At 40.7% G+C, this 27,121-nt stretch overlaps 1 protein-coding gene across 6 annotated transcripts in view; it reads right to left on the bottom strand.

Moving 5' to 3' along the window:
• The window catches only part of sipa1l2a (signal-induced proliferation-associated 1like 2, genome duplicate a), a 61,241-nt gene that overhangs the window by 13,884 nt on the left and 20,236 nt on the right, over nt 1–27,121 (bottom strand). For all 6 annotated transcript variants that reach the window (XM_085921754.1, XM_085921752.1, XM_085921753.1 and 3 more), the window contains exons 2-13: nt 21,115–22,872; nt 18,582–18,715; nt 16,459–16,647; nt 13,246–13,420; nt 12,965–13,068; nt 12,031–12,188; nt 10,950–11,526; nt 8,199–8,473; nt 3,321–3,575; nt 2,085–2,231; nt 582–685; nt 418–506 (exon numbers count right to left, since the gene is read on the bottom strand). In XM_085921754.1, coding sequence (XP_085777880.1) covers nt 418–506; nt 582–685; nt 2,085–2,231; nt 3,321–3,575; nt 8,199–8,473; nt 10,950–11,526; nt 12,031–12,188; nt 12,965–13,068; nt 13,246–13,420; nt 16,459–16,647; nt 18,582–18,715; nt 21,115–22,615 — 3,708 coding nt within the window. In that variant the 5' untranslated portion in view covers nt 22,616–22,872. The remainder of the gene's footprint in view (nt 1–417; nt 507–581; nt 686–2,084; nt 2,232–3,320; nt 3,576–8,198; nt 8,474–10,949; nt 11,527–12,030; nt 12,189–12,964; nt 13,069–13,245; nt 13,421–16,458; nt 16,648–18,581; nt 18,716–21,114; nt 22,873–27,121) is intronic.

Raw genomic sequence — 27,121 nt, forward strand, 5'->3', positions numbered from 1 at the left:
CAAATTAAGATCACACCATGTTACATCAGAAAGACCAACGTTAGTTTTTTTTTTTTTTTTTTTATAAACAAGACTGCATTGCATTGGGGGGGAATGTTGTTTAGTGTCAAGAGACCGGTTCAACTTTTTATCCATCTCCCCTGGGGTGATATGACGACATCTGAATTATGAAAACCTTGGTTGTTGTTAATGCTGTCACTGGTTTCAAAGTACGAACCCAGTGGTTTGGAAAAGAATGTACTACTGACAGAAGGGCTATTGTTCGGAATATATTCAAGCTTCCGGGTAAGGTGTCTGAGCAAAGAAGGAGTGATGAGATAGGACATGACTGAAGCCATACAAAGCACTGCTCAGAAGCAATCGAGTCTTAAACATGTCCATTACATGTCAAATGAAAGGAGACAATTGAACTTTTACCCTGGAGAGCTTGTTGGGAGAGTCTTTGCTTCCTTCTCGCTGCTTCAGAGGGTTCAGGATCTTAGTGGAGGGGATGTGCCACTTGGCCTCTGCGGACCCACATAACTAAACGTAAACAACATGATCCAACTCGAGACTATGGCTACCATGGATCGAGCACTCACCTGCCGACCTGGTCCTCTCCAGAGTGGGTTCTCGTTCCCTGTGCATGTCTCCATCGCCTCCTTGGATATCTTCCCCATGCTCGTGAAGAATAGGAGAGGGACATCTGCAGAGAGAAACACCAGACAGGAGGTGGTGAGCATTGTTCTCCACAAGGAGAAAGGCTCATAATAGATTTTCAGCTGAGGTAACGCAATTAGTGCGCAATCACCGGGAGCTGAAACACTTGAGCTCAGAACAGAGAAGCAAACAAAAGAGCTTTCAGATGACTCAGCATTCCAGAAACTATCTTTGTCTTGAGAAAAAGAAGAGATATTTTTTTTCCAGCAGGCTTTATAATTAAAGCGATTAGAACTAATAGGGGTTCCCTCCGCTACACTGCCGGTCATGCTGTCCTCATGATTTTTCCCAGCGATCCTAGCTGGAGATCAATGGACTAGTCAATGTGTCACGTTCTGTTCTGTCAGCTCTGACGGACCACAGCAACTCGCATCCCTGCAAATTTAGTGCACCATTGAGGCTTCTGACAGGAATGTAGCAGCATGGAGCAAGACATTTTGTCAAGGTCTGTAATCTCTTAGAGAAGTCTTACTGGTCTCTGGTGCATTCTGCTCATGTACCAGTAACAGGTTGGAAAGTGGTAACCTAACCCAGTGGTCTCTGGATTGAACTGAACGTATAATTCATTTCTTCCATTTAATTTATTTCCAAAGCAGACTTTTTGAATGGCCTCTGAGTTCGACAGGCCAGACAGACAGCAATTCTTTATAATGGTTTTATCATTTTGTTTCAGTGTTCTGAGAAAGAAAACAGTCTGAAATTACACACAAAAAAAAGAAACACTTGGCTTTCCAACTGAACTGCCTCCACTTCAAAGAAAGGACATTGATCTTTTAGGGATAAATTCTTTTTTTTTTTAATGCTCCTCCTCTTTCCAAAGATACCTCATTTCCTCAGTGCGGTTCAACTGACTCTGTTTGATTGACATGAGCCAACAAAGGAATTACTATACTGACAAACGTACTTGAAGGTAAAACACCTGTTGAACCCATTTTGCAAGTTAGTGGTTATACTTGGCAGATTTTTTAAAATCTGGATCCATGATACAGCTGAAAACAAGCACGGCAAGGCTCGTTATTTAAACTAATACTGGATGAACAGCCTCAACCAAGTAACTTGTCCATTCAAATTCTTCGCTTAAAGTTTTTGCTTGAACAGAATGACTCTATATATTCAATGCAAATAACTAACTGAATAAATAAATGAAAAATAAATACATAAATAAACAAACAAATACATAAATAAATAAATGTCTAAATAAATAAACAAATCAATAAATATATAAATACACAAATAAATAAATAAACAAACAAACAAATAAATAATTTTGTGAAATCACATGTATTACTATTGCAGGAGCAAAATAAATCTGCTTGATCACAAACCTCCAAAAAACTAGGATTAAAGTATGGGTTGTGAAAAGAAGTACCATTGATGTCACCTACCCATCATATCCAGGCTGTTGGGACCAGGAGCTGCTGCCACAAGGTCCTGGATCGCTGGAGGAGGACTGGTTACTAGGGGAGCTGCGGTAATGGTGGTCTCCCTTGTTACAGGAAACAACCTGAGGATTCTCCAAATCCTGCATCATTCTGCAGAATAAAAAGAGGCAAACGTCTGAGGGATAATAATTACTCATTTAGATTGGCCAGTGAGCTTTAATCCATTTATTTTGTGTAGTGATTGTCCTCATTTTGGCCGCGGGTTAGCTGGAGGCTCCTAACTGACTTTGGATAGGAGACTGGTCACTAGCAAATCACACTCACAATCATACCATGGGCAAATTATTATTTTTAAATTAACCAGAAGTTTTGAAGTGAGAGAAGCCAGAGTTCCCATAAATAAAATAAATACATATAAGCATGGGGGGGCTATCGATAACGCTAGAGTTATTAATATAAGCTGATCAAAATGTGTTTCTGCAAAACATTTTGTTTGCAGAGTTCTAATGCAGCATGAATTTAAAAACAGTCTATTTAAAAAAAAAACTCAAAGAGACTGCAATCTCAGTAAAATTGTATTCTGATTTACATTTTTTTCTTCTAAACTCTCATGCCCCATAGCTCTCCTCTGCTCTCCTCCATTAGATGGTTTAGAGTGGAAGTCTCTTTGTTTCTGCAGTAATTGGCTGAGATGAGCTGTGCCGTGCCAGTGTCCCGTCACCTCCTCATCAGTAGACCGCAAAGGCGCGGGGAAAGTGGAGTGGGAGTCATACACAGAGTAAAAGAAAGAATGGAAAATGGAGTGCTCCCACTGACAGAGACTGTGATTAGGCAGAGGAGATAGCCGCTATCCCAGTACAGTCCGAACAGGCCAAACCACAGGGGGTCATTTTGACACCGTGAAAAGGTTATCATGACTGTGGGGCTTTCATTAGGACGAACAAATCACTGCTTTACATGGCTGGATGGAGATGTCCTAAAGAGGCTGTCAGAAAGATGAGACTGGGAGCTACATTCAAGAGATGAATTCATGGGGACTAAAAGGTTCCATTCATATTTATACGATAGCTCAACATAAAAGTGCTACTTAATGAGTTTTGTTTTTCCAGCCACTTGTTTTCTACACAATTATAAAATACCCGCTATCCGCAAATGAAATATTTATCAGAAGAAAAAATATGGTTCATTTTTATGCAATGCTTTATCGTATAAAATCAACACAAAAACAAGTGAGTGTACCTGGATCCATCTGGTAACTTCCTGTCAAAGGAAGTGCTTCGTGGGATGGCGGCCTGATGCTGTTGCAGGATCTGCTGGCACTGGAGGCGATCAGGACCCTGAGTGGGCGACCCTCTGGTCAAAGGAGTACCAGCCATCGCGGGGACCCGATGCCAGGTAGTGTTCCTTCTGAAAGGTGTCTTGTACTCGCAGGGGGTACCTTCACTGTCAACTTTGTACTCCACCATGGGAATGCGATACAGCTCAGAGCAGCCCCTGAGAAGAAGTTAAGGTGGTAAGCTACAAGTTTGTGTATTGTGGAAACAACAGCATCAATGAATAACAAAACGACTAACTCATAATTGCTTCGAGTAAAAGCTGGTAACAATCCATACTTTAATATTTCCATCATCCATCTTATCCATGGCTTTTGGAAAATCAATGGAAGAGAACCGATATGCGCCTGATGACTAATTAGCTGAGTGCTAATAGTACACAGAGTGGCTTAGTGTGTTTTTTAGGGGAAAGAAGACACTCCGCAAGACAAGACTGGAGAGAGCAATGAAACAGAACATAGATATTATGCTAAAAGATGCAAAACTGCTCTGTGGAGGTGAGGCTTGAACTCAAGACTTGATTGCGAACAATATGGAAGATCAAATTCTTATTAACATGCAAATTAGTGCATATTTAATGTGAGGAATATTTACAATAAAGTCAGAGACTGTGCAGATCATTTCCAAATAATATTTCATAATACATCTATTAATTAGATAATGTCTGTATTTGTTAGATGGATTTGTTTAACAATTTCATTCATGTTTTTAATTGATGTAATGATGACCTTGCTATAATAAGTTGTGTGTTATCATAATAATGCATTAGAAGAATGCTGGAAGTGTTACAACATATCACAACTGCTCAAATACTGTCAAACAAAAAAAGATGGGTCGCCAACACTTTACAATTAAGGATCATTTCGATGTTTTATTGTGAATAACAGTGAACGTCTCTGAAGTAGCCAGACCTTGGATGCTGTTTCATGCAACACTGATGGCGGAGCCTGGGCTCTGTGTATATTTGGGGGGGGGGGGAATTAGAGGGTGAAGGGTCAGGGTTAAACATTCTAGATGTTGTGCAAGCTCTCCACAAGCATCTCAAGCATGACCCTCATGATTACACTTGCACTATTTTCCACAATCCACTGCGGGTTGAAATCTATGAATGCATTGCTGTGGTCAGAAGTACAAACAGAGAGGCTTGAGGAGGGTGCATTGACTGAGTATAAAGGGAAGACAAATAGACACTCTCATCAGACTGGCTGGCTGTTAACAACTGGCATCTGAATGGTGTTGTGGTCGTGTTACACGACACAACATTGAAATCATCCCCCCACGTGTTCCATCGTGTCACCCGTCTCACATCCATACGGCCAATGTCAACATCAGGTCATGGTGAAATAGTGTATGCACAACATCCTCCAGATCTTATGGTTTGAATCATTGACTTCATGACTGGTATGTCGCAACTGAAAATAAGAGGTGGCACAGTATCATTGGTGGCAGGGATGGAAGAAATGGCGGGAATGAGGAAAGGCGTTAAATCCTCAACAATGTTCCAATCTTTTTCCGGGACTGCTAACCCACTTAATACCTTGATGAACTGTGTGTACATGGTAATGCCAGGTTGCCACACGCAATTACTTCCTCGAAGGCTAAATGTGGTTAACAGCTTGTCAACAGGAAAGGTCTCGGTTTTTGTTCCTGGCTGTGCTTTTAACACAAGAATGATTAAGAAGTGACAAGGTATGATCTAATGTTACAGCTCAGTGCCTGCCAGGCTGACTGCTGAAAATAACCATCAAACTGGACCGGGGTTACTCGCTTTGAAATATATAGGGGAATTCTGTCTTTCTGTGTATAAATCATGGCAGAACAGCAGGAAACCAGCACTAAACCCGAGCTTTAGCATGGTGTTGGAAAAACAGACTGGTAGATGCATTCATTCAACTGGAAGGAGAGGAACTGGTGTGAAATGACATGTCTGCTTCCTCTCAATCTGCACAATGCAGCTTTGCTTATAGGCCTACATTTATCCACATCGGTATGCAGTCGATGCAGAAAGATGACACAAACAATTTGCCCTCACGTCATGTTGTCATGTTTTTCTTTGGAGGAAATAATTTGAACGTTTCAACCATTTTAAATGACATTGCCCAAACAACATTAGTGCTTACTTGGCCAGTTAGGGAGCAATCAGATTTTGGTGCCTAACAAAATAGAATAGATGAGTGTGACAACAGGACCTTGGACCTCAGTCAGGGAGCCGTCACTTCAATGATATGGCCAGGGATTGAAAGACATGCTAATCCATTCCCACAGTCCATGTCACAGCAAAGAGCCAGAGAGGTTATGACCTCCACCAGCTCTTTGTAGAGCATCATTGTCCTGAGGTTCATTAGGAAGGTGTGATCCAAAGTGAATACGTTTGCAAAAAATAAAAAAATAAACCCTCTCAATGATTTCTTTGCCAAAAAATGTGAATCAAAGAAGGGCTTCAGTGTAGAAAGTGAAGGGATTAAGAGGAGCTATTTGTGATGCAGGTTAGGAATGTTTTTGTTTAGCAGCTTTCTCTTTCACAGAGTGTCATCATGGGAAGTGAGAAATCCGGCTTAACTTGAGTCCAGATGAAAATCCGCGATGACGACTGATGGCACTTCAAAGTAAAGGTCACGAATGGCCATCTAAATGTCGCGAGTAATACTTGTTATCAGCGGGGGTGTGGAGCAGGTTAAGCCCCCTTTAATTTCAGATAAACAGTAAATCTGGGGATCAGAAGAACCTACACACTGATAGATAGAATAAAATTCATTCCTATTATTATGTTTGTGTTATTTTCCATTTGTACCTCATGGTCATCTTGCATTTAAATCCAAATTAAACTAATCTGTATACTTAAAAACCCTGTATCAAAAAAACCGTCAAATGAGCCATTATTTTCATGACTCTTATTCATTTTGACATTTCTTCTGACCAATGATGGACAAGCCTCTGGGACTGCTACAATTGGCTAAAAGCACATCCTGACTCCAGTGTAAAGAAATCTAGTTATATGTGCAAGTCATGTCAAAGTCTTGGCTTCAGACACAGCTATGATGGTTTAATAAACATAAACGGCTCCAAAAAGTGACATAAGATCAACCTTGATACGATAGAAATCACAAATGAAGAAGCTCTATAAATATTCTCCTTTCAAATGACATTTGGATATAAATAATGCAATGGCGGGTGTATAAAGCAGGTCATATTGTCTAGAGGGCATGAGACTCTCGTCCATTGTTGAGCTTGCCCCCATCATGCGACTCACGGGGGACTGACAGAACCCTTCAAGCCCCGGCTGAATTCCTTTCTTTTGAGATCATTGTGGAGAAAGCAGAGCACTTATTGTTGACTGCTACATTTAAGCAACTTTAAAACTCAGCCAGCAGAAAGAAAAAAAAAAAACTTGAGAGCCCTCACATCTCTCCACCTGACCTCTCGCCTCTTATTTGACCGAGCCTTGGGAATATATTCACAAGACCTTGAAATGGATGTTTTTGGTTCTCATGAAATAATTTGTGTTTGACAAAGGAGAGAAATACTCTGGTAAAGCTCCAAAGCACAGACCACTATGTTCTTCTATGATCATACCCACTAATCTGCCAAATGCATCTGTTTGTAAATGCCACATCTGGATCAAATAAAGTTAAATATGTAAAGTATCGTGTCACCTTGCAAGCTTGTATGAATAATTTTCTTTGGGGCTAATGCTAAAATTAAACTGGCACTAGCACTTTAGTTTCCTATGTTTTCAGAGGCTGGAAGAGTTTTTGTAGGATGATTGTTTTGCATATATTCAGCTTCCCTGAACTCCAATTATGACGAGTGTATCGTCGTTTATGATCACTGATCTTGGTAAGAGGATTAGACGGCAGTTCAGCCAGAGGCTGCTGTGTTGGACTCAAACAGGAAGAATATTAGGCTACCATTTTGGGAAAAACAAGATGTTGTTCCTCTGTTGCCAACGGAGAAAACTTAAATCAGTGATGAAGCTAACACTATAATAAATATGTTTGTTTTCCTCAAGTTTTCTCATATTTTATTTGTAACGTAAACTGTTGATCTATTCATCACTGCAGTGATTTAAAAATATTGCCCATATCTGGACAGTACATTTTCAGACTCATATTCTTTATTTGCAACAAACCACAAGACAATTCTGCCTTGCTTATTTGTAAGTGGAAGAAAAGAATATGAATGTGGTATACCAAAACATCTACAAAACAAAGATAATATGAGTGACAAAATGGGGAGATGAAGCCTTTTACAAACATTGAATTGTTTCTTAAATACTGTTATACACTTGGGTTATAGGGAGGGACTTTATTTGTCAGCCACAGTGGTGATTTTGATTGTCTCTCTCAGAGCAAAGGCAATTTCACACAGCCCACTTATTCTCATCACATCATCTGAAATATGTTCGTCTTTCTGGAGAAATGGCATCTCACCACGGGTGAATGTTCCCAAAAACCCAGCCCCTCCCACTCTAATTGCTAAAGTGAACAATGGGGGAGGACAGAAATAAAAGCAATCTGCAAAAGTGAACCATAGCGGCAAGACTTGAGCCATTAATCTAAATGATCTCATTATTAGTCCGAAATGCTGATTGTGAGTGTATTGTTGTACAGGTGCCTCGAGAAACAAAGACTGCGGGGAAGCAGCTGTCAACATCAAGTAAAAAAAACAAGGAAGTATATTTCTCTCCACTAATTATCTCAAATATGGGAGGAAATATCAAATTAACATGAGAATAACACCCCCCCCAGCACTTAGTAACTACAATAAAAGTTGTATTTCTTACCTTCGAGGGGTCCCATCTTCATATGGTTGGATGATAACCACCTTGACAGCCACAGAGGTGCGCAGAAGGTCAATCATCTGCTCGTGGGTGAGGGTGGCCACAGCGACCTTGCAGATCTCAACCAGACGGCTGCCCTGTCTCAAGCCCGCCTTCCAAGCAAAGCCAAAGGGCTCGACATCAGCCACGATCCCCTCAAAATTGACGTGGAAACCCAGCTGGCCCAGGCCGTTGCGCCGTAAAGTCATCTCTATGGTTTCACAGCCTCTGGTCGTGATCTTAAACAGGAATAAAAGTCAGTCTGTTAATCGTGTGCAATATGAGCGCAATTTTCTGCATCTGAATATAAGAGCAATTATCTGATTGCGGTGACTCTGTTTAGAGAGAATAGTGGATAACGTTACATTGATTTGCATTCCTTTCATAATTGTATGCTATCAATAACGCAAACAAATTCCAGTTGTTAACACGAACGGATTTAAAACAAAAGCAATTCCATTTCAGGATCATTATAGACGTACAAAAAAAAAAAAAAAGGTCACAGATAAAATCACACCATTTATTTTTAGCTTGACAACATCATTCGACCAAGCTATTTGCAGGTCTCACTCGAGCGTGAGTGCACTGCGTTGTTGGATACTTTCCCAAAAGTGTTTTCTGTTGAAGCACTGGAGAAGAAATCACACCGCACTCAATGAGCTTTAATCACTGGTCAGATTAGTTGTGGTTGACTGCCTCTATAAACCTCAGAGTGGCAGCTGGCTTCAGGGACACATTAACTCAGACTTTGGCCTGTCAACACTTGACCAGATTCTCACACTAGCAGAAATCCTACCCTGCTGTGCGAGTTGAGCCCAGACAACCATAATGGACCACAACAGATCAACTGGTGCCCACTAAGTGAGACACAGAATTAGTTTTGTGGATTCACTCGTTTGTTAATCACTCCATTTCCCCTTTAGATAAAAGTCCTAATCACAGTCTGGAGTTAAAGAAAACTATGAATGAGGAGTTTATGAAACACAATACGAAAGGAAGACGGAGAAACTTGATTCCCAAACTACGCTAATATTCTGCAAAAACTAAGTGCGAAAAAAAATTACAATATGAAATGAGTCCTGAAGTTTTTCCTGCGCATCATGGGACACAAATTTGTCATCAAGTTTTTGTTTTGTTTTGTTTTGTTTTTACACTTGAGTAACAGCCTGAAGTTTTAGTTAAAAATGTCAAAACTTTTCTTAAGAAAAGTAAGAAGAAAAAAATGAAGACGCTTGATGAAGACATTATGTAAAGTTCTATTTCACATTGTTCAGCAATACTGTTTGAAGATAAATGTTGACGTTAGCACTGTCTCAATAGGCACGATCTCATACTGAGAATTGTCCCTAGTGTCAGCCAATTAGTTTCATTGTGATGTGCCGTGTGACCCGAGATTGAACCATAAAATAATCACAAAGACTATACATGATGAATTAAGTTTTGGGACCAAAAAAGAAACATTTAGATTACAACTGAGCAGAGGAGATTAAAATGTTATAACCCCTAAAATCCAATTCCATGCAGATTTAGCACACCAATATTGACCAAATATTGAAAACATCAAAATCACTCTTATATATATATATTTTTATCCGTGCACACACTGAAAAGTCAAAAGAATAGGACCACACATACGACAGTGATGACTTGTTCAATAAAATCCAAACATGGGGGCCCCCGAGCTCACCGACACCCTGGAGAGCAGGATGTTATCACAAAGCTTTTAGTGGTGTTCTCACACAGGCTGCACAGGCCAATCTAGTACTTGCTTCACAATACATCACTTACTCTTCTGTCTGGAAACCATTCAAATGAAAACGGAATTGGATGAAGTTCCATGAGAAAAAGACTGACACCTTCTAGATTGATGGGCAGGGTCACCAGTGATGCACATTTTATAAGGCAAGCACAGATTGCCACGAGCATCTCGTACTTATCTTTTGTGCAAGAGCTGGCACAAATCCCACGGGCAAGAGCACTGCAAATGTGAGAGAGATTAGCATGGGCAATGAGGAGGAGATGGATGTCCTTTGGCTAATCACAAATGCTAATATGGCCTTCTCTGTTCTTTCATGCCATGAATGTAGTGACGAAGGTGACTACTTTGTAGAATTTCGGAATCTTCTGAGACATTTACATTATGCAAAATCATTGTCCTTGGGCTGCATAAATTTTGGGGGGGAACTGTGCTTTTGTTCCAATATTAGGATATAGAATGTGAGTTTTGCAGACCCAATAGCTGTGACTTTATTTCCTCCCCAAAAACTGGATTGTATCCTCTTGGATGCATCCCTTGTAACATCAATCTAAAAAATTGCCCCAAATCTCATGAATGTTGATCGTCAATTCCATTAAATAATGTATTTTTCCCGCTAATGGTTTTACTAAAGTGAGAGCAACACATCTAAATACGTGACCCACTTAATGGGCACCCACGCTGACTGTGAGTGATAACTTTGAGCCCAAAATAACTAGGAGGGTTAAAATCCTCTTTCATTTTGGGGCCAAACGCATTACAAATCAAAGGTGGGGGGTAATACTAGAGTTTTCGGAATAAAATTCATAAAAGGATGGTTGGCTCAGTGGAATGAGACGGAGGAAAGGGGGTCATGGGAAACATTGGTTTACCTCGTTAGTATCGAGGATGCAGTATGGAAGGAATACAATGACTTTGAAATGAAAGAATTATTGCAATTGAGACTTTGAAGCATTTACCTCCAATCTTTGCACCATCTCCCGGATATCTTCTCCACAGTTGTCATGAGCAGACAACATGACACACTCCCCGCGCTCATAGAAGATCTTTATACTCATAATCCCTGAGGTCCATCCAATGACATCGCGACATGAGCAATTGAATACCACATTTTTGGATTCCTCCTCAATGAGCACAATGAACTCGTTGGATATGCCGAGCAAGCAGTCCACATCCGCCGATTGGCCAAAGTCCCGAGCCCTAACGCTCCAAGTGATGGCTCCTACGCTGAAGACGTGTGCATCCTTCCTAGGTTTCACTTTCTCCTTCTTCTTGGCGCCGAGGTTAATGAAGCTGAATTTGACAGCGGAGTCAATGGTAGCAGTGCTAACAAAGTTTTCCGCTAGGTCCTTTAGGTACTCCTGCCGCGTACGGGTCGCCATGGCTCGGAACTTCTCGGACTTATGCGCTGCGTTTTCTCCATTTATGACTTTGGCAAGCAGGAAGTCCCTAAAAACTGCGGACTTTGGAAAGGTCACAGACTTTGGAATCGGGGGGCCGAACGGAGGCACGTCTTTTGACCTGGACACGGCGACACTGGAAGATAAAATTAAATGCTTTAACTGAGCTGCTCATAGTATAAAAGACAGCTATTAGAAATGATAAAATACTGCTCATTTTAATCTTGCTCTGTCAAAGGCTGAGGTTTATGTCAACACTAAAAATACTCAGGGAGAAATTTCAAAGTCATAATTTCCAGGTGTCGTGATAATAACTGTATCATTACTGTGCAGATCAAAAGACTCATTCGTTATTCTTCTACTGTCAGGTAGCTACTATGAAGCCACGGCAGGAAACAGAACAATTAGTTGAACATTATCATTATTCCTCCAAATTAATAGCCGTGAAAAAGGTGGCACAAAGACATTTATGTGAAGCCAATCAAAAGATAAACGTACCCACTTTGCCTTGAGGATGTTTAATTGCCTCTCATTCCAAAGTACTATGGCTGCAATATTTGTCGATTTGACACGTTGCCACACATACTGCTTTCAAAGATAGCTTTCAAGAAACCTCACAGGCAGGCTTGTTTTTATTTACCTGTAGCAGACGTTATCAGTGCAGGGATTGTGGACTTTGACGATGACAAACACATGCTGGAAATGGGAACGGATGCTCTTTGGAGTAAAAGGAAGGGCCCCGGGCTCCTGGAACACTATGGTGACGATATCATTGCCAATGTGCCTTTTCCGCAATAACTAAAGACAAGATAGGGACAACAGTTTAATACAAGGGAAAAAAAAATATGACAATCTTTATTTTTATATTTAATGATCCTCAAATGACTTCAGGGTCTTTTAAACTTAAGTGTATGAGGTTTGTTCATAAATGTAAAAGTTCAGTAAATTCAGGCCTAGAGAACATCAATCCCCAACCTATTTCAAACAGCCTCTTTTTCTTCAATTGTGTACCAATTCTGTATTTTCAGGATTAAGCGAATTTAAATCAAGCTAAAATTAAGCTTGGCGAGGTGAATGTGAGCGGATGAGAGTAAAATCTATTAGTCCTGCTGTAAGATTATTTAAATAAAGTGACAGAACTTGGTAACGTAAAATAAGAGACACAAATTACAAATGTCTGAAGGCCTCTGTTTATCAATGTCAACACAACAAAAAAGGTGTGTAAAAATTCAACTAGTGGACCCTTATGATGGCAGATTTATGGCACCAATGGTTGTCAAGCAACGGCAACAATCATTTAATTTCACTTGTTAGGATAGATAGGCAGGTCCTGCCCCTGGGGATGCATTGATTAAAATCCTACTATGAGGTACCGTTGCCATGGCAATGCTCGGAGTTTCAACTGATGGGTTGTTACTGTGGCAAAATGATCTCGTCGAGGCGTGGGGGGCAACTGGCAGGAGTCAAGAATGAGGCTATCCAAATATGAAGCTGCTTAGAGACTACAGTCCATCGTCAAAGTGGTTTACCATACAGACTTGAAATTGATGCTTGCAAAATGTGTGTTTGCTGACCTGTTGTCTGTTGTTGGGTGTGTAGGGGAGCATGGTGGATACGTGAAACATCAGCTCGTAGTCTTTGTAGGTGGTGTAGAGAGAATGTGTGCCTGTGGAATCAGCTGGAACAATAAAAACAACTCAGTCTTAGATTTGTGGGAATATTTGAATTGCACTCACAATAGAGATGGGAATTGGAGCATTAAGGTGAAAAGGAGACAGTTATAATTATTCATCCATTGCTCTTTGCTATCAGAAATGTAAAAGTATGTATTACACCGTCCAATAAGTTTTCTTACTTTTGTTATCTAGCTGCGCTCTGTACTTGGTAAAGCCTTTGAGGCGAACTCTCTGGCCCAAAAGATCCAAGAACTCCTCCAGTGCTGGTCCGGCGCTCTCGTTGTTGTACATCTCTTCTTCTGTGCTTTGGCCGGCCTTACAATAAAGTACGCCCACCTTGTGCTGGAAACTTAGCTGGAAAGAGAGACATCAACACACTGAGTGCGTACTCAGTAAGTATAATTTCCTGTTGTAGCTGCGTAGCATACAAAACACTTGTGCATACTCTGCGTGATGCACTCAAACTGCCGAGAGTGGCCACTCGTCACATCACAGCTAATGTGATCGCTTTCATAACCTTTTCTAAGAAAGAGCTGAACTTATTTTGTAAAGTAGAGCTATAACATCACATGGGCCCCCATAGGTACTATGTACATAATAACACGCAGTGGATTTTTGAATTAGAACCAAGAAATGCAAACTAAACTGTCATGGCTTTCAAGTTATGCAATTAATTCAGCTTGAAAACCTTTGTTTTGATAAATAATATTATTGTGATTGTAATTATCTTAATTATTAGAATACTGTTTGACTACGTGTCTAAAGCAAAGTCTAGATGACAGTCAAAATATAATACTCCACTTTGTTTTTACTGCGGGTATTATTACTGGCCAGGTCAAAATGACATGCGGAGCCTCCTCCACCACCATCATCAATCTTTAACGGCTCACTGCTCCTTGAACCTGACCAAAACAAAGAGTCAAAGGGGAAATAATAAATGACCGCCTGCCTCAGTATTTGCTACCTGTTGCCCGTATTCTCCCTTTAAAGGCATCTTCTTGAACTTGACCCAGGGTCAATACATCTATACAGAAAAAATGGGTTTCTGTGGATGTGAAAAGTAACAGCAACAAAGTGGAATAGCTTTTCTCCTCGGTTACAGGTCATCAGCTCCTGGTGTACTGCTGACACTGTTGTCATGGTGACTTTCTCTATCAGGCAATCTGCTGCACACTAAAGTGGCAGCACTGACAGAAGGCTATTATACCATGTCAAGCAGTGGCAATGGCAAAATGAGGTTCCTTCCTTTGAAAAAAAAAACACATATCTATTGGGATCACATCACCTTTTACTCTTGTTAAGACATTGGCCGATGGCAAGGACAATTACGTTGGCCTGGTGGGAAATGGTCAGTGCTTTAAAAGTGCAAACACATAAATGCATTAGTCAGGCTCCTGGGATATAGCTCACAATGCAGTTTCTTCCAAGAGATTTATCTGAAGTAGTTTGAACTCATAAAACACTGCAGACAAAATAATCTCCCTCAACAGTATTCAACCAAAATATAGAAAAAAAAAATCATGCTATTAATATCCATGATGGCAAGTGATTGATTTTCTTAAGCAAGAGAAGTGACTGAAAGACCAGCCTCAATAGTGTCGTTGAGCCCGTGAACAAATCTTATCTCAACCTGAAAGAAATCTTACAATGCAATTACCATTGACTTTTCGGGCTTGCCCACTCAAGGATCAAATAATCAATGTAAACCATCTTTCTGATCTATTTGTGGTTCAAATAATAAGAGTTCTGGTTAAGATATGAATTGAAGACGATGGCAGTAAATCAATAATCACTGTAACATCTGTCCTTATCGAAATTAAATGTACAATGTTAGAGATAATGTAACAGGGATGGTAAAAGAAAGAGGTTTGTCATTTTCCAGATGGGGAAAAACTGATATTTTATCTTTTACATGAGCATCTTACTTAAGAATGTAATTTATGATGTATAATGTTAAATCATATCCCAAAATATCTAACAGGCTAATGCGTTTGCCAGTCCATCTGCACACATGTAAAGTACATTTACGCTTTTATCTCCTTTTTAATCCTGGCAACCCAACATATTGCTTTGAGGGATTTTCTCTCAGCACAACTGATCATGTAAATACTAAAGACCTTCTCTCACTAGCCATGCAAACATACACACAATTTAATCTCATAGATATACAAAACATGTAAAAAAATAAATAATACCTGTTCCACACTTTCCAATGTGCATGCACGCTAAACGTTGGACTCTTTCCTGTTACATTGTCGAGGTGCTGAAAATCCAGTTTGCTTGCCTTATCGACGTTTACACAGCAACCATAATTTTAATCAAACCAAGAGTGTATATAAGTAAAAATGTCAAAGGCAAAAGTGGTCATAATTAAACATCTTTCAAAAAATTTACCCATGATTATGAGCAAAACAATGTTTTTTAATTACATTTAACTCGCCTTAGAGGGATATCTTGACTCTTTCTGTTTACAATGTGGAGGGAACAAAATCTCGATATACCAGAGGGAATGCTCATTCATATTTTAAGAGGCTGTCCCCTGACATTTGGACAAAAAGCTAAATGCTAACAAATGTAATTACGCCGATAAGTAGCCATATCTCTCATAGGCAGACAAGCTAGTGCAATGCTGCTTAATCCCTGCACGCTTCTTCCTGTCTAACGTGTCTAACCATGTTGTTATCTTGAAATGACCACTTGCATATTGATAACATCAGGTATCATCCTGCACTATTCAACAAATATATCCCATCACAAAGGTAAGGAAATGTGTAACTTGTAATTTAAATTGTGTCATTAGGATTTAAATGGATTATATTCAAGTGTAAAATCTGCTGTCTGTTGTCCTCAGCATGTCATGTCTTTATGTAAAGGCCCCTTGGAATCTGTCAGGTGCATTTCAGTGGGGCGTGGTTTGATTTTTCACCATTTTGAGCTAGAACTGGGTGACATTTTTTTAACCATTCAAATCTAGCAGGGGACTTGGTGTATCAAATTTACAAGACATTGTTTTGCTTTCCATGGCCTTTAACGACGGAATCAGATGAATATAATATTGACAGGTGATATGTAACATTGTCGGCTCAATACGGTCGACAGTGCAAGTGGTTTGCGACCCATATGTCTGGGTCAGCGGAAACATTTTTAAATGACTTAATAGGCAGATCCTCAGCGTCCTCACCTACGACACATTCTAGTACATTGTGTAGCTTTTCTGTCCTTTTTAGTTGAATATAGTTCAGCACACCCATTACTTCAGCTTCTGTCCAATGGCTTTAATGTTCTGTTATGACATTCCATGCCAACGTTGTTAATAATGAATGCGGAGGTACTCCCAAAATGAGAGTTAACATCCAACTGCTTAAACGGCAACTAAAGAAGTCTTCACTTACTCCTTGTTCATCCAACTTGAGCAGTTGCTCCGGTACTTTCGGGGAGTTGATTGCCAGCCTCAAGCATTGGATATTTAGCTCTGGGATTACATACTCAAGCACTTCCTTAAGTGGCAACCCACGGGCTGTCCCATGTCGTGCTGTGGATGGGATTGCATCTTCCAGAATGGCTCCTCGAAGGGTAGTCAGCTGTCGGGATACAAATGGCAAAGGTTCAACAAATACACTTTGTTTTATGTAATGTTTACAAACTTGTCACAACGTCATTTTGACAGTGTGAATCAAAATTGAACAATACTGTTGTTGTTTTGTTGGCTGGATATTTGTGTTGTATCTCTATATCGCTATCACTGCACAGGTGTACTTAAAGTTTTGGCCCGAAACGTAATAGGGTTAGGTCACTGTGTGCGCTCCTTTCATGTAGGTCAGCAAGTCTGGAACACAATGATTTGATGATGGCTTGAAACATTTTGTACCGATGACAAAATGGGTAGGCTCGTGCTTGCTGTTGCGAGATCCAGTTCGAATACAATTTCATGTTATGCCGTGCTATTCAGGGCAATGGCTTATTACAGCTCCAATGGGCAGCATTAACATCTCCCCTTGTAAATAATTAAAATAGTCTAACTGAACAGTAGATGCTAAGTGGTATTTTAGTGTTACGATCATTAATGTGCCGGTAATGGTTGAAGCAAACAACTTTAAAACACACCACCGATAACGATGTGTTGCTGTTTGGAGGATTACAGACACATTTACACCTATGAATCCCGTTCCTATCTGCACGCCCTGCGGACTTAGATGTCAGCAGTCAATGGTTGCCTGAGAGAGGGGTATGCTATGCTGTAAAGCAGATTACTTTAACAGCAAACCAGAGTGGGACACAGAGGAAAAGGGCGCTGGGGCTTAATGATAGGCGCCCATGCAAATAGACGCTCCACTGGTTCGGGAGTTAAAAGCGCGTGCAACATGCAGGGTTCTCATGACCCAGATACATTGCTTTATCAAGGGAGTGTCGCCTAAACCGAAGAAAGGTACGAGATATCAGTGACATTTCTTTGAATCACACATCTGTTGGACCTGAATTATTCATTGCCTGAGACCACCATGCATCTATCAATGAGAGGGTTCCTCTACCATCAAGGGACCGTGAGAGGAAGCGTTTCAGTTTGTGGATTAATAATGTTGTATAGGTGAAGGAGCACGTGCAAGGCCATCTGCAAGATTGACCAACTCAGCCATGACTGGCAAAGAACCATTTGGGTCTTTAATGTAGATTTGGGGAGGGTGAGCTTCCACTTCTTTTCATGACCAGTGAAGCGTTTGTGCACATTTACGGACTTGTCACAAAGGAAGTTGCTATAACTCACAAAGGGTGTTTGATAAGACATCCAGTATGTTTAGCATGGCAACAACAAGGCTCAGTCCAGAGACTTGTTGTTTACTATCATTATGAAGAACACACTCTCTCACCTCTAAATGAAAACAATTCGACTTTTTATCATATTCGATATGAAGTGGCCATCTTATCAATCGATTAAAATTAACAGGAATATGATCGGTAGGTAATCATGAAACCAAAAACAGATTCTTATGAAACTGACCATTTCCTTGTAAAGTGAGATGAATCCTCCATTTGTTTATAACATTGTCGAGTAAATGTAGCAAAGCAATTTTGCTCAAATTAAATCGATAACCGTCATTAAACAAAACCTTGGGCAAAATGTCAGAACTGTAAAATGTCCTCTAAAGTACATTGGGGATGAATCCAATTTGTTTCACTATCTCCAGTTGAGGTAGAAGATACAAATAGAAAATACATTGTATTCACTGTTTAACAAAACGGTGTCAACTCAGGTGCTTACATTTGACATGGTGGCACACCACATTCTCTCTCTCTCTGTCTGAGCAGAGGTTTCATTTTATCTGAGAACAGCCTTGTAACTGCCTGAATGACCTCAGTGACTCAAACATGTTGTGCTCAAGGCAACATAACATTTAAAAGCATGGCGATACTTTATCAGGAAATGCAGTAGGTATCCGCCATGGATTTGTAAATGTTCCCGTCCGATTTATGACATGAGGCTGGACGAAAAGAGCAATTATCAGAGCGTTATGTTTACCTGACTGGTTCTGAAGGTGACTCGATAGTTGTACTGCATTCCATCTTTCTCCTTTCCGTCATCCAGACGCTCCCTGCGGACGCTGACTGCCACAGGTCCCAGATGGTCGTCTACACCAAAATAGTTTTGGTGCTCTGGAGACACATTTAAAAGAGTACCAAATTAATCTCTCAACGTTGGCATGTTTTCCAGACCTTTCTCATGGTTCTAAGAAGACCTCTTTGGCAAGTGATCAAAAGATAAAACCTGAGCATTTGCTTTGACATAAAAACTTCAAAAATCAAGTTTTGACAGATTGAAGTGCGCAGAGGAATGGTCCAAAACGTTCCAATTGATTCACTCTAAATTAGAATACAGGAGCTCTTGGATTAAATACATGGAAAAAACAACTTTTTGAATTTCCATTCACCTGGTGTAACTCATCACTAGCAACAAACTGCATTCTCATGTTGGATATGGCTGGATTTTCTATTCAGATTGTAAGAGCTTAGTGAGTCCAGGTTCTATTATTGTTTTTACATCTGGACTTGATGAATTTATGATCCCGTATCAAGCATACTCATATGAGATGAAGTCAGAGAATAGTGAAGATTCTTTGGGCCATTCTCACGATAAGGTTGCTGCAGATGGTTTAAATGTTGCTTCGACCATGCATCTTAAATGCACACCTCCCTGTCATTTCTTGATTATGAGCAAATCATATCTAATCATGTAAGATAAATTTACTGAATCAAGGTAAGACATAGTTACCCATGTGAGTAATGCATGACATGTTAGGGATAGTGAGTGAACTGAGGGGGCGGCATGCTCTGTTTGGTAGAAGGCCAAAACGCAACTGAAAACTGATGGTGTCAACCGCAGCGGAAAGTTTTATTGTCAACACTTTTGCTTAACGTGTCACTTGGCGTTGACAAAATGCCAAAGGTTACCAAATAGATGGCTTGAGTTGTCATGTCAAATAGCACATCAAATCTGTCTTCCTGCCACCTTGCAATGCACAGCCACTTCAACCCTCTGCAAGCTCTAACATTAAAAATCACTTTTGTGTTTACATGTATTTACTTGGTGCGATAAAACAACAGTGTTTTATAAAGTATTGAGCCTATTTAGTTTAACGACTCCCAATATACCAGGTCCTGGCCTTTGGCGATGGATAAACACTGTTCATTAGTGCAGTCTTAAGGAACAACACTCCTGCTGATGATGCAAATATGGCTTTAAGCAATCAGTGAGATCAATGTCCAACAGGCCAAGCTGATGGAAGTATTCACGTCACGCTTGAGTGAGTGTGTGTCTTTGTGCATGTGTGTGTGCGTGTATTTTGAGGTGATGACAGACTTGTCTCTCCAGTAAAACACCTCATAAAAAGGGTAAGCGCTACGTTCACAAACTGTGCAAAGGCATCATCTTTACAAAAATAGATGAGCAAGAAAAGCAATCTGACAACTGAGCATGCTACTTCAGCTAGACACGCTATACGTGGTGGTGACCTGTGTTACCCGAAAGGTTAAGCACTCTCAACGCAACCATTCCATGGGAGAGGGAGTTACTTTCAGAGTCAATGATTCGCCGATGACGCTCAATGGTACATCCAAACAATAATTGTGTCGGAAGGGCTTTGAGTGACGTTACAAACTGACGCTCTGAGCTTTATTTAAAGCAGGGTATTTTTTTGTGGACATTCAGGCATCTGCCAATGTTAAAAGGTGAAGCAGCTGTTTTCCGTGCGGCCTAAGGTTGGGAAATTCAATCTGCTGAGAGCAGCCAATCCTAAGACAGTAGGGAAACAGATATGTATGTATATAATGATGTGACGGGTTGGGCTGGCATGAGTATTTACAGCCATGCTCACAGGTGGTTTAATGGGGAGATGGGGGACCTTGGCATGGTTTTGCTGACCCCAAAGTTTTATAAGAATGATCCTCACACCCGACTGCCCCACATGGAGAACAGCTGCAACACAGCGTCTCGCTCACTTCTTACTTCACACATGACCAATCACAGCTTCTCACCAAAGTTGGGCGCAATATCCAGAGAGGACATGACCGCTTGTCTCTCAAGTAAGAGAAACATACACTCTTGCACCCAGCACAAGCCAGCTATTGTTCTAGCCCGAATATCATCTGGTCCTGTAGCAACAAATAACTGGGATGTTAAGACATCTGATATGATGAGCTGAGGCTGTTCCATTGGGAAACTTGCTTTCCCACTGTACTTTTTTTTTTTTTTAAAGAAGGAAATATATATTCCAAGGAGTCATTTATTTTCAATGCATGGCAGTCTGCAGCCACCATTTTTACCTCACTGTTAATCAGACAAGCTACCCTCAAAAATTGCCTTTTTACCTAATTCTACTTTTATGTTTTTGATGCAATTATTTGATCGAGAAACAAAGTTTAATAGGGTAATCCTCCAAATACTCAATTTTCACGCAGTAAAACCTAGATTGAGTGAAGCACTTGCCAAAGGCCATCTGGTAAAATAATAGACTGTTAGCACAACTGGCAGACAAACATTTGGACAGATTTCTTACCTTTTCCATAGAAGAACTTGTGGTAGTAGTAAGCACCAAGGTCAATGTGCTCAATGATGTAGCGTTTGACCTTCTCCCTATGGATGGGCTGGCTTTCTCGAGGGACCTCCAAGACAGAGACGCCAGCATTGGTGCAGTGAGAGCTTAGCGAGGATTCAAAGGAGCAGCTCTCCGAGAGGCCGCTGTAGTTGGCACTGTTGGCTCTGGAAAGTGAAATCTTCCTCTCGCCTTCACCGCCGATCTCGTTGCGAAAGTGCGGACATCCCAACACGAGGTTATTACTCTTTCCGTCCCCCTCATCAGCATCCAAGTTCTCCTTTGGGTTCAAGTCTTCCCTGCTGCCTAGTGGTGATTCAAAGAAGGCAGAATTTCCACTACCGCATCCTATTACTCCAGCATCTGGTCCAGGTCCCGGTAGAGCACTGGCTCCAATGCCGGACAAGCCCCCAGCCGAAGCAGCTGAAGCTCCAGTAGTGGTGTTCTTCCTCTGGCTCAGGTTAGCTCGGCTAGCAACCGCTTCACTGATGTTAAAAAGCACGCTTTGAACATCATAATGGGCAAAGCATTTTTGAAAACTGAGAGGTCTTCGATCGTCCTCCAGAGAGAGTCTCAAAGCGTCACTTTCGCTTTTAATTGTCCGCAGTTTCCTGAACAAAGATGTTTCAGATGACTCTGACTTTAGACGCCTCATGAAGGACTTCTCCCTTTCTCTGCTATAGAGGAGAGCGCTATCTATATAGTCGTAGCCTGGAATGGTGACAAACTCCCCCCTGGCTATCTGGGCTGCTGTCTGTAAGCTGGGGGAGAGGGAGACATCACAGCGCAACAACTCGGGAAAACCTAGGGGTGGTACACTGCGGTGGTCCAAGGTATCCACTCTGTAGCCCTTGAGCATGGTGAAAAAGCCATCCCCGCTTAAACCTTGGCGGTCAATCGAGGATGTACTTCCATATTCACGATGTAAAGAGGCCCCGGTGTTTGGATTGACCGCTGTCTGGTCCACTACGTCTTCGGAATCAATATCGCTGATTGTGACATCACTGTTGCTGCGTTGTCGAATAGGGTGAAGGCCTTTCAATGGTGAGTGGCTGAGGAGGTCACTCAACGAATACTTTGCATCAGAGTAGTCTACCTCCAAACAGACTGATTCTTCTTGCGCATGTAATTCCACAGTATGCTCCTGCTGGCCGTTCTGGAATACCGGTATCACACTCTGATAGTTTGGTGATGGCCGTCCATCCCAACCATCTTTTCTTGGTGGCCATTCTGTTACCCTGGCTCTGACCCCCATTTTAGGCATGGCTGGAGTACCATTCGTTTTGCCCGGTCCTTCAAGTTTGCCTAGCATGTTGGAGCCCGGGGGTCCCATGCTGCCATTGAGGGCTTTGAGTTTCCTGCTAAATAACTCCTCTGACTGCATGCCTCTATGGTATTCCTCTGGGCCTCCCACGACTCCCACAAGCTTTGATTTATTATCCGTCACCGGGCTCAAAATACTCATATCTTGCCAACAGACACCTTGAAGAGCAGACTTCTAGGACTCTTCATGATATCACGTGATCTGCTCACTGGTGAGACAAAGAGATGGGATCTCTTTTTTGTGATGCTGTTGTCATACCTCACAAAAGGCCACTGGCACAACAACTAACAACATTTGGATGTGAAGGACACGTGTCTGAGGACTTCTGAGGCACCGCAGAGTGGAATCTTTTTTCACAGCCTGCCGCCAACGCAGAACGACAGCTGGAAGAGGTTGACCTAAAGTAAAAGGACAGAACCACAGAGTAAAATATTAACACACAGCTACCACACCGATTAACTGGGACATTGTTGTAAAATTCATTACAAAGTTATTTATATAGTGTATTTTCACGCAAAACATGGGAAAAGTAGATACTGCTTATTATGATACATTGTACACACTGTTAAGTGACATCGGACAGAATCAACGGTCGTATTGGTTTATGGGAGTCATAGTGTTCACCAAATGTAGCCGATCCGAGGATTTGAGAGGAGTTGGTACAATTATGGCTTGATAACTAAACAGATGTATTGTGTATCAACTTGTCCAATGCCTACCAGATGGTGCTGAAGTGAATTACAGTAACAGGAGGCAGATGTTCAGCTAGACGTTTACATGTACAAATATCTGATACTGCCTGCAGGATCAAACATGCAAATTATACAGCAGAGAGGTTTTTGCACATTAAAACACAGTTTCATACAGTTTTTTTTTCGGGTTGACGGAAAATAACAATGGGTTAAATTGGACATGATGAATGTTAATTTTTCATTCATCTTCTGAACCGTTTATCTGCACAAGGGTCTCGGGGGGTACTGGAGAGTGGAGCCAGTAGGGCGGTAGGCGGGGTACACCCTGAATTGGTCGCCAGCTAATTTTATAAACAGAAATATACTATGAGCCAAAATTCCTGACGTCTTTCGACTAGCATAAACTCTCAAGACAAGTTTATTCTATCATTCCCCTCTCACCTAACTAAAAAGATAAACACAGGAACAATATTGACATCTGTATCCAACAGTCTCGTAAATAGTAAATGGGTACAATTACATTGTGCTTCTCTCTTTCAATACTATTTGCCAGCTCATTTATGTCTGCTTATCCTGTTCAGGGGTGTGGAGGTTGCAGCCCATCCTAGGCAATTGCAGGCAATTGTGAATACAGTCAGTTTTATAGGCAAAAATGACAATTCACTCTAATACTGACAGCCTGACACAGTTGCAGTTCCCATGGATCAATTTTCAACAAACCAGGCTTACTGAAATGTGCCCAAAAAAATCAATAGTGTTTCTGACGTCACTTGGTCTCTCAGCCCAAAATCTATCTTGTTAAGGTTTCTAGAGAAGGACAGTTTGTTGATGCACAATAAAAATAAAAAAAACTTTTTTTTTCTTTATATTGTCCTTTCTTTGTGATATAGGACAGTAAAATGGGACTTTGCTTAAAACGAGTTCACAGGCCCCAAACTTTGCTCTTTCTGCTGTTTTTGTTTTTCTGTCATTTACCAATAAGCAGGGGTACTCACAATTTTGAAATGAAAATGTGGGTCAGATCTAATAGCCATAAACATTTGAGCATGTCTGTCAACTTCAAGCAAAAATACAGGATGATACTATTTTGACAAATAATTCTTGAAATTGTCAGTCTTTCTAAAACATGTCACTAAATGTTACCTAATGGCTTGTTTTGCTTTAAACGACTTTGTTTACAAGTACCAAATGGTCGGTGCTATTTAACACAAGCTGTGTGTCATGTGGCAGCAATTTAGAGGGGAAAAAAAGCCTGCTCTGGGAAATATGTCTGTTGAGTGTCGGTAACTGATGAAAGCCAAAATATACTGTATAATAAACAATCCCGAAAACGCTTGGTTAATTTGGGATGAAACTGCTTTTATCTTTTCTCGTCATATAATCATCCAAATTAGATCTTCTTTCACTCCAAAAGCGATAAAGACGGTGCCACAGTCAGCCAGTAATGACACAATTGTATTCGAAAACTAACATATGAAGAAAATAGAACATCAACAGGAGATTCTGTGTACCAAACTCACACTCTCTAACGTACTCATCTAGTTTGTACAAATATATCGTCTATAATGAATGCAAATAATCAGCAACAAAAAAAACAGACCCTGTCAATCTATAATTATTTTCTTGTAAATCAAGGTACCTTGAAAGTGTCTCCTGCTGCTAGTAAATGTGACGTAAAGAACAGAGGAGTCAGGCAAATAGCCTCAATAATTTGCCCGCTTCACCTTGTTTATGTTGCCATGAAGGGTCAGGACAGGGTGAGGGGGCTTTTATTTCACACGGGAGACGAGGCAGCCTAAACCAATGAACATGGTGGTCTGTGTTCCCCTTCCCTCCGTTCTATTAAGTTATTTCTCTGTGACGTTGATTAATGAACACAGTTGCAGCACGTCAACTAATGAAGTGTGTGGCAGGATCCACGGTCAGCAGAATCTATCTATTGTGTGACTTGAAGGTGGCGCTTTGATGTTCAGGCTACATTCCTGACCAGGCCCTTATTACTGGAGTAATGTACAGTTATTAGAAATGTTTAAGACACAAAGCGTGGCAAACAATGGGGCTGGATGGAGAAATAAGAATAGAAGTGAGGCAAAAGAGGGAAATGCATTGTGGTCTCCTATCTAAAGGGTGATGATTATGCAGGACTGCGGCCCTCGAGTACCGGACTTGGACATCCCTGGCTGAAAAAAGATTTTGACAAGGAGGAACGGTTGCAGTTAAAAAGATAAACAGCCATCATTATCACTCTATGATTCCATCATTTAGTTTTGCGGGAGGAAGATTAAAGTTAACAGCCCAACATATTTTTTTTGGTGTCCTTCCTACTTTAGCAATGATAATGTCAAAAAAGGCAGTAACTAGTCAGATGCAATGTGAATCGAATCATTGCACTTTTGATTATCCATGTTTCAAGCAAAGTGGCTATAAAACCTTCCCCTGAAGAATCCTTAATTTCATTTTTATTCCCTGATCTCAGATAGACATTGTAATAAATTTAGATGGAGGTTGCAGTACATCTCATCTGCAAAATCTTAAAATAATCCTCCGACATTGTGGCCTTAAAAGTCAGGCATATAACAGAGAGTGAAGAAAGTCAATATATTCTCACCACCATCATGAGATTAATACTTATCTGTCAGGGATATGCCTTTTTTTTGTGCCAGAGCAGAACATAATGTCAGACAGCTCTGACAAACTCCTTATTAATCACTTTTGCAGTATGACTAAGCAAGAGTAGAAGTCACCCAACCCCAAACTACTTTTTGATAGATTTTTTTTCTTCGTTCGTCATACATTCATCATCACTATTAATTTCTCTTCTCGCTATCTCCAAAATGAATGCATAAATCAACAATTATTCATTATGCAGTTCCACTGACATTGATATTGCTGATAAAAACTGCAAGATAGATTTTGGATCTGAGATGTCAAAATGAAGAAGGAGAAATACTAGCATAATATTTGAGAGATTATTTTTTTTTGTGAACACCTACTCATTTATATATTGAGCATTCTCCCCAGTCCTTTTTGCCCCAGGATCAAGGTCAAACATGTTTGTTTAGCTCCTACTATGCTGTCGAGCTACTTTGAACCTTGAGGTCATCACAGACCTGTGATCACGACCAATTATGTTTATTAAAGCTATGTGTAATTGAGCAATATTAAACCTGCCTCAGTTCCAACCTGGCAGGAAATAGATGTCCCCAACATGTTTCGACCTCCGGAGGCAGAGGCCAAGCCTTGATGCAATCATCCTCCCCTCCCACAGCCAAATTAGGGTGCAATGTAGGTTAAAGGTCAAGATGATTACACCAATTTTCCACCTCATGGACTTCATCATATAGTGAATCAGGCAGCACTGCAATGGGAAGCGAATTTCCAAGACGAACTGTGCATTTATTATTGGCCTTTGATTGTTTCATGGTGACAAGCTATGGCTAGTCATAAATTTGGATGTGTCACACAATGTTCATCAAGACCTGCCAGGAAGGGGAAAATCCAAGAGTAAAGCAAACAAACCCAAGGGCATGTTGCTTGTGCTTCACTGACCATTTGAGTTCTCCATAAAACCACAATTAAAACAATGAGCCACATTCCATGTCACTCCACAGTCGAATGAGATCACATTTACGCCGCAAATGGTGTTTACGTTTTATCCTACTTAGGGGTGATTTAAAAGTCAGTGGTGTGCTCTGTTTTAAGATTTGAACGGAATTAAGACTGTTTAGTAACTTTCAAATAATGAGACCAAATTAGATGAATGTCTCTATAAGAGTAAAAATATGCTTCAACGTACTTTGATGACTCTTTCAGACTGTTTGTACTTGATGAACTTGTTTCGGATAATCCTTTTAAAACCCATCAGCTATAAGATCAAAGCACACAAAAGAACCTCCTCGACAGGTAGTACAAGTACGCTAGATGTTTAAAAAAAATACACTTCTCGTGTAGTTCA

The sequence above is a fragment of the Syngnathus leptorhynchus genome, chromosome 10 (genome assembly GCF_054491065.1).
Source record: "Syngnathus leptorhynchus isolate UIUO chromosome 10, UIUO_Slep, whole genome shotgun sequence".
In the NCBI taxonomy this organism is placed as follows: Eukaryota; Metazoa; Chordata; class Actinopteri; order Syngnathiformes; family Syngnathidae; genus Syngnathus; species Syngnathus leptorhynchus.